The following is an 8335-nucleotide window of genomic DNA, read 5'->3' as shown; positions in this document are numbered from 1 at the left end:
CATTATTGTTTGCTCCTGTGTTGAACTCTGTCTGCTTTGACGACTCTTAAATAAAAAAATCTGCATTTAGAGCAATGGAGGTTCAGAAGTTAGCTTACTCTCAGCGCTAGGAGGGCATGCGCCTAATGAAACATATATCAGAGTAATTGTCAGTTCATTCTACTGTGGCGACCTCTGATAAATCTAGGATTAAGCTGAAAGAGAGTATTGTTTTTACCCTAAATTTTAGTTCACTTCACTGCCATCATGTGGTTAAAGAGATGAAGTGCACTTTACTGCCCAATATGAAGTGCTCATTACAGCAGCTGAAGACTAAAGGTCAATCTGAAAACACACACAGTCATCATAATTATTAATAAATCAATGTTTATTGTGTGATATATGACACTACAACACAACAGACATTAGTAGGTTACTCCAGCAAACACAGTTCAGTCAAATTCAGTCACTTTAATATAATTATTTACAGAATGATTTGAGCTAAAAACACTGCTCATCTGTACAAATCATCAATTCAGTCTGTTCATCCTCCAGTGAAGAAGACACTAATTAACAATAATGAGGAAGAAATATGAAGGTTATATGAATATTATATATGAATGCATTTCTTGATATCTGAAATGATGATTTTCTCCTGAAATGCATTTCCAGAACAAACACACTCTGTACAATAAACACACACATCAGCAAATAAGCCTGAAATCAGATGTTGACGTCCTCTAATGATGAGCAAAATCTGTGAATCAGCAGAACTCAAGCAGTCTCTGATCATCATCAACAGCATCGAGCCAATGTTGTTTATTTGACTAAGCTGTAAATCACATCCTCACATCTGCAGACAAATGAGAAACTTTAAGCACTGAACATGTTTTATAAGGGTCTCAGTGTTTAATTGGGGTTGAGATGAATGTTTTGTCACCTGTTGGCATCAGACGGACGCTGCATCTCCATCTTCTGATGTTCTTCAGTCTTCATGTCTTTGTTCTTGAAGTGATGAACACTGGCGTATTGAAGATCCTCCACATCTCCTGCTTCTGCTCTGCTGGAGTGTTTGGGTTTCTTTGATGTAACTTTGGCATAAAGATCCTCGCTCTGATTGGCTGATACTAGTGAATACACTGCACTGTCATTGGTTGAAGCTGTTTCTGCTGATCTGCCAATGGGATTCTGCTGTGGTTTAATCAAATATCACAGAAATATAATCAGTCCTGCTTTTAATATCTTCTTCAGGGCAGATACTTGTATTTCAAATAAAATAATATTAATATCATGAGCAGTTTTCTCTAAATTGAGGTCTGTACTATCAAACTCACCTGAATTTCTCTGGTATCTTCAGCTCCACCGTCTCTCCTCTTCTTCTTCCTGAAGAAAAATATTTCAAAGTATTAAAAGTAATATATAAACATTTCATTTTTATTAATACCTCAGGTTCAGTAAGTTCTATATTCATTTTAATTTTTGAAACAGCCTTTTAATTTAAGATCAGCTCAGCATTCACTCACCATATGAACACAATAATGATGATGATGATGAAGATCAATCCTCCACATCCCGCCACAACCCCAGTAAGTGTGAACAGAGCAGATCTCTGAACCCCTGAAACAAGACGCTGATGAAGATCATTTGACAGCAGAGACAGAAGAAACTGAAAGAGTGTCTGTTTCTAGAAAATACCTTCAGTGACTGAAACAGACGCTGATCTCTGAGAGCCATATTTATTCTCAGCCTCACAGTAGTATCGGCCACTATCTAGTGCACTAAAACTCTGTCCAGATCCAACAGCTGAGCTTTGAGTCTCCTTAAACCAGGTGAAGTTCACAGCAGGAGGGTTTGAGTCGCTGCTGCAGCTCAGAGTCACTGAATCTCCAGACACTATTACAGCAGATCCATTTATAAATACTGAGACATTCCTGGGAGGATCTGAAAAAATAATAATTTGTTTACAAAAACATCTAAAAATCTGTATAATTACTAATAAAACAATATGACCAGAACAATGATCAGTCTGTTGTGTTATAATACACTCACACATGACATTCAGCATCACAGGATCAGAGTTTTTCTCTCCATGTTCATTTCTGGCTCTACACTTGTATTCTCCGCTGTGATCAGAGCTGATGTTTGAGATGCTGAAGATTCTTCCAGATCCTACAGATGTTTCTCCTTTTAACCAGCTGATTTCAGCAGGAGGGTTTGAGTCGCTGCTGCAGCTCAGAGTCACTGAATCTCCAGACACTATTACAGCAGATCCACTGACGGACACTGAGACGCTCTTTGGAGGATCTGAAAAATAATAACCATGTATTGACAATAAAAATGTAATGCAAGTAAAAGTCAATTAATAAAAACAGAGAATATATAATATAAAAACTATCTATACTAGACATTTGATACTACATAAATTCAAGAAATTAAATAAAAGATGAAAATCTAAACCAGTGAACAGTAAATAAACCAGCATCACCGCAACAAGGGTGTCAAAGCACAAATACAATGAATGATGATAAAACTGACTTAATATTGGATTATCTTGAATAAATCAAGTCTCTAATAATAACAAACACATGTCATGCGGTCTGTATAACAAATCAAAAAGGTATTTAATATATAATCATAATTATGCTTATGTGATACATTTCTACTATTAATCAGTCGATTTATACTCACATTCAACTCTGAGATAAACAGATGGAGAGTTCAGACGTTCTCCTGCTTTTCCTCTTGCAGCACATCTATATTCTCCAGCATCAGAGCGACTGACTGACTGCAGGTGAAGCTGATTATTCAGTGTTTCTCCAGTTAATCTCTCTGTGTTTCTGTACCAGATGAATGTAGTTTCTTCAGGCAGAGAGCAGCTGCTTTTACAGCTCAGAGTCACTGAATCTTCCTCTTTTACACATTGTTTTGTCTCCACCTGCAGGTCTGACAGAGAAATTACAACTTGTAAATGTAAACAGTATATGTTCATGCAAATAGTATTTTTCTAAATTGAACATCAAATTGAAGTAGTTCAGATAGCATGTAATGCCATAAACACATGATGTTGCTGTTGTTCAGACGGCTGATACACTCCTGTAACATAAAGAGCTGCTGTGTTCATGGAGACCTGAATAAAGTCCTGATCTCAGTTTATTTACCTGTGACATCAAGACGAGCTCCAGGAATCACAGTCCATCTAAACTGTGTATCTGTGATTCTGCAGAAGTAGATGTGTTTATCAGCTTCTGTTACTGCAGTCAAAGTGATGCTGAAAGTGTCTTTATATTCACTGACACACTGAATTCCTCCTCTTTTGTCTGGATCTGTACACAGGTCTGGAGGTTCTTCAGCAGTTACAGCAGGTTTGGTTGAGACAGATTGTATGAGCTGATAACCATAAACAGAATATGTTAAAGTACAGGATATTTTCACTGTTGATCCCTTTAATGCACAAACATATGAAGGGCTGTATTTCACTCCAGATTCCCACAGACCATAAACCCCTGAAACACAGACATGAGGAAAACTGATCAGGCTATCAGCAAAAACAAAATCACAGAAATCTTTTGTTTTGCTCTCAAATATTTGAAACACACAAAAGATATCAGTTTGAGGAAAGCTTTACATGTTCACTCAAATTAATTTAAGAAACTCCACATGTGAGATATTTCACTCATCTTCTTGTTTTTACTCACATTGTACTTTGACATAAACAGCAGGAGATTTCAGATGTTCATTTCCTTCTACAGCACACTGATAATATCCAGCATCATAATAGCTGACTGACCACAGATGAAGCTGATTCTTTGTTCTGATTCCTTTATTTATTGTTTTTGTGTTTCTGGACCAGATGAATGTAGTTTCTTCAGGCAGAGAGCAGCTGCTTTTACAGCTCAGAGTCACTGAATCTCCAGATTTCACAGACTGCTGTGTCTCCACCTGCAGGTCTGACAGAGAAATGACAGCAGTTCATTGGTTTATCATTCTGTTTATGTTCTGAACCTTCTTTCTTCTCCACAATACTTTTCATTTATGAACATTTCTTGTTTTGTGGAGAGCTGTCATAATATAATGTCATAAAAATTAATACATAAACAAACATAAAAGCAATCATATATTTAACAAGGTTTAGTGAAATGGAGAGTATAGTTTTTTATTAGGTACAAATGCAAAAAAAATTCATAGAAGCTTAATAACATAAAATCCAACTATTGGTGGCTTTGACTTTGCTTCATTTTACGCTGTCAAAATAAGAGTTCCACATACACAACATAGTAAGTTTAATATAAACTTTGATGAACTTAAAAAACAAGGGAGGGAAATACACTCATGGAATTTACTGAACTCTTATTATTTGACTATACCTAGGTATTTCCAGATTTTCTTTAAAGGGCACCTTTAAATCAGCTTTGCTTTTGTTCTTATGTTTATATGAGTGAATCTGAATCTGAACAGCAGCCTGAGAACAATCAAGAATGTTTATTTTTAATTCATATTTCACATTTCCTGACTGGTTTTTGGCTTTTCTAAATGGTGCACTTGTATTTTTTATGATCATAAACAAACCCTCCTGAACACTTGGCATATTTCATTAAAATTCATCATTTTTAGTCTTTTTTGCAATGTTTTATAAAGCAAAGTTCACTATTCTTCTGGACTGGATCTGGACTCTGAATCTGGAATCTGGACTTCATTTATTCAGGTTTTTGTTAAGAAATATGAAGATCCACAGCAAATACAGAAAGATTATAAAGTGTTGGCTGTGTGTGTTTCTGATAGTTCTGCTTCTACCTGTGACGTCCAGCTGAACTCCAGGAATCCCCGTCCATTTTCCACCCTCAACATCAGTAGTGAATCTGCAGTAGTAGATGTGTTTATCAGCTTCTGTTACTGCAGTCAAAGTGATGCTGGAAGTGTCTTTATCTGCTCTGACACACTGAACTCTTCCTGTTTTATCAGGGTCTGAACACAGGTCTGGTGTTTCTCCATCAGTTACAGCATGTTTGGTCCAGTAGACTGATCTGAGCTGATGATCATGAGGATATTTTACAGTACAGGATATTTTCACTGTTGATCCCTTTAATGCACAAACAGATGAAGAGCTGTAACTCACTCCCCAATCCTGCTGACTATCACACCCTGAAACACAGACATGCACAAAACAAACATTTATAAACTAGTTTAAAAGTAGATTAAAGACTTTTCTTTTAGTAAAGCATATACACAATCCATCCCATAAGTTTATGTCCAGTGAAATGCATCTCATCAAATGCATCCTTTCATATTCACATTAATATCTCATTTAAAATAATAACAGCAGCTACACCGGTGGTGGGCAAACTCGGTCCTGGAGGGCCGGTGTCCTGCACAGTTTATCTCCAACTCTAATCAAACACACCTGCTTATAGATTCTAGTGATCTTAAAGACACTGATTAGTTTGTTCAGGTGTGTTTGACGAGTGTTGGAACAAAACTCTGCAGGGACACCGGCCCTCGAGGATCAAGTTTGCCCATCCCTAAGCTTCACCAATTCTCTTTTTAACCCAGACTCATCATGGATACGTACCACGGTATGCATTTCTGTAGAGAGCAAAATACGTCCCAGGAAGTACGTTTTTTTTTTTTTATATATATTTGCAAATCCGCCAGAGGCCGTATGTGTGCGCTTTTTCAGATCTCAAGTTTCTCTTGCAAATGCCAATAATAATACATTAAGATGTATAATATAAATAAACCGCATATACGTCACCTCTTTGAAAAGTACACATTATTGTATAACTGCAGGTTGACTATCTATATACTGTCCACCCTATACACAGCACACTAACTCTTGCTGATTTTGATTGTGAAGTAATAGTGTGCACCTTTGTGAAGCTGCTTTAGAATGATCATTATTGTGAAAAGCGTTAAACAAATAAACTTTTAAAATTGATTTGAAAATTGTTTTTAAATTGTTTTAAAATTTAATCACTTTTGACCTTTTTTTATTGTCTCTGCCAGTAAAACACTGCTGTCAGTTTCTGAGACACAAAGTGTGAAGAGCTCAGTCAGCTTCTCAAGAGTGTTAAAGTTTGTCTGTAGTGACTGTAGTGAAAACTCACCCGCAGTCATGATCACTAAGATCAGAGGAAGAGATGCTCTGAAAGACCTCAACATAGTGACTTCTGCAATCCTACAAATGACAAATACGACAGTATGAGCATCATCTCTACACAACAGCTACATACTCTATTGTGTGAACAGACTGTAGATGAAGAACAGGATCATTTCTGACATGATCAGACTTTATTCTCCGTCATATTTTATATTTGGAGTCTGACTCTGCTTTAGTGATCAAGAGCGAAAGACACAGAATTAACATCCTGACCAAACCACAAACACACACAATCACCACTAAACACCCTGTTTTCACAGCAGCACACAACCAAATAAACCCACACACACTGATAATAATCTAATAATCTGTGGGGAAATAAAGTATTTGAAGTGTCCTTTGATTTTTCAGTTTGGTTCTCGTCATCCAGTCCTGCAGAGTTTTGATAAAGCTGGTCTTCCTGTAGTTTTGGAGAAACTCTTAAAGCTGGACTGGTTTGTTCAGATGTGTTTGATTGGGGTTTGAGAGAAACTCTGCAGGACTGAGACTCTTCAGGATCAAACTTGTCTCTCTGTACTGAACGTGTCAGCTGAGCTTCACAACAGATCAGCATTTGCAGAAACTCTTGTTGTTTTGAGGAGGAACTACATCATCTAGAATCTCACCTGGAGCCTGAGCGGCCCTGATCACAACATCTGTATTTATAACAGTTATTGAGCTTCTGTAACTCTTCAAATTAACATTCAGCAGATGCCTTCATACAGATATCAGTCGTAGATCAACAGTATTATTTTAGTGTTGAAATGCTCTTACCGTGCTGCAGTGTCTCAGTGTCGACGCTCAAATGAGATCCTCAGGTCTTCCTCTTCCTGGGTCTGTATAAGATCATCTTAAAAACACCAGAACATCTCCTGCAGTCGCTCTCATCTACAAAAGTCAAACAGCAGAATTCACTATTGTTCAGTGTTTGAGAGGGAAAATGTGAAAACACAATTAGTTTGGAGACAGAACTGAGTAAAACACTTTAAATGAGTGTCTGAGCATCACCTGATGAAGCTTTGCAGCTCTTAGTGTCACTTCCTCTTGTTTGCACAAACTCTATTCACTCATGAAGTGTTAACATGACACACCTAAACCACATTCATATCCATCAGTGGACATTAAAGTGGGCGTTTAAGTGTGTCAGAGGCCGTTTCTGACAGACAACACAAGAGCTCTGCTGAAGATTAAAATACTTCCTTAACACTAATAACTAAATGTTTGAATATCTCAGAAATTGTGAAATAAGGATTATTAATATTACCTTAAACTTTAGTTGACCTTTAATCATCTTGTGGAAAGAAAGATCAAGTGTGTTTTACTGCTGCTGCTGATTTTATGTGATGGAGAACCAAACAAAACCTAATATATATATATATACACACAGGCGATCAAAATTAGAGAACAATTTATAAATAGTTGATCAATTATGAAATAATGTCATTTTCACTGCTCAGCAGTTGAAGGATTTTTTGTCTCGTCTATACCATGCTACCAGAACACCCTTTCCCCAAAATAACAAAGGCATTTCAACAAAAAACATTATTTTGCAGAAAACACACTGATCAAAATTAGAGAACACTTTCAGATACCTCCCAGTTATTGGCGTCAGTCTGGCATCTTGTGCTAATTCCCTTGATTATCTGTCAACCCCTATTTACCTGGCAGCCTAACTTCCAGTTTCACTGACTCTGCAAGATGGTGAGCCGTTCTAAAGTGACTGAAAGCCTTCGGCAGAAGGTTGTCCAGATAAAGGCCTAAGGGTTGACCCTATCAGCCATAGCAAGACAAGTTGGTTGCTCCAAATCTGTGATTTCAAGGATATTGATTCTTTACAACATCACAACTCATTCAAGTCTCTCAGGAAGGCTGGTCATCCACAGAAGAGAGGACAGGATACTGCGGAAGATCTCAATGGGCAATCGTTTTTACACTACAGCTGGAACTGCTCACTAGTTCGGCACTGAAAAGGGTAAAGATCTGTCTCGTCATACAGTGTCTTGACGTTTAAGAGCATTTGGACTGAAAGCCCACTCTGCAGTCACCAAACCTCTCATTAGCAGAAAGAATCAAATGGCTAGACTAAGCTTTGCTGAGGAGCATGTTGTGTGGACGGAGGAGAACTGCACTAAAGTTTCTTTAGTGATGAAAGCAAGTTTAATTTATTTGGGTCCGATGGAAAACATTATGTTCGGCGACAAACTGGAGAAAGACTGAACCCAA

The 8335-nt window shown here is 37.4% G+C and overlaps 1 protein-coding gene across 5 annotated transcripts; it reads right to left on the bottom strand.

The window, feature by feature from the left end:
- Positions 1–349: 349 nt before the first annotated feature.
- Positions 350–7194, bottom strand: LOC147847037 (B-cell receptor CD22-like). Of its 5 annotated transcripts, none has more exons than XM_087237968.1 (13): positions 7121–7164; positions 6887–7000; positions 6081–6151; positions 4771–5118; positions 3675–3926; positions 3138–3482; positions 2668–2922; positions 2029–2283; positions 1675–1920; positions 1503–1596; positions 1314–1362; positions 920–1170; positions 350–832 (listed from the first exon to the last, which is right to left on the bottom strand). In XM_087237968.1, exons 3-13 carry the CDS (start codon positions 6133–6135, stop codon positions 799–801), a joined length of 2184 nt encoding a protein of 727 aa, XP_087094094.1. In that variant the 5' UTR covers positions 6136–6151; positions 6887–7000; positions 7121–7164; the 3' UTR covers positions 350–798. The 5 variants fall into 5 exon arrangements, with proteins under 5 accessions (XP_087094094.1, XP_087094095.1, XP_087094092.1 ...); XM_087237969.1 differs by having other exon boundaries at positions 920–1167; XM_087237966.1 differs by having other exon boundaries at positions 1675–2283; positions 7121–7194.
- Positions 7195–8335: the final 1141 nt, after the last annotated feature.

The sequence above is a fragment of the Danio rerio genome, chromosome 1 (assembly GCF_052040795.2).
Source record: "Danio rerio strain M-AB ecotype USA chromosome 1, GRCz13ab, whole genome shotgun sequence".
Taxonomy (NCBI): Eukaryota; Metazoa; Chordata; class Actinopteri; order Cypriniformes; family Danionidae; genus Danio; species Danio rerio.
This window is presented reverse-complemented; position numbering and strand designations above follow the sequence as displayed.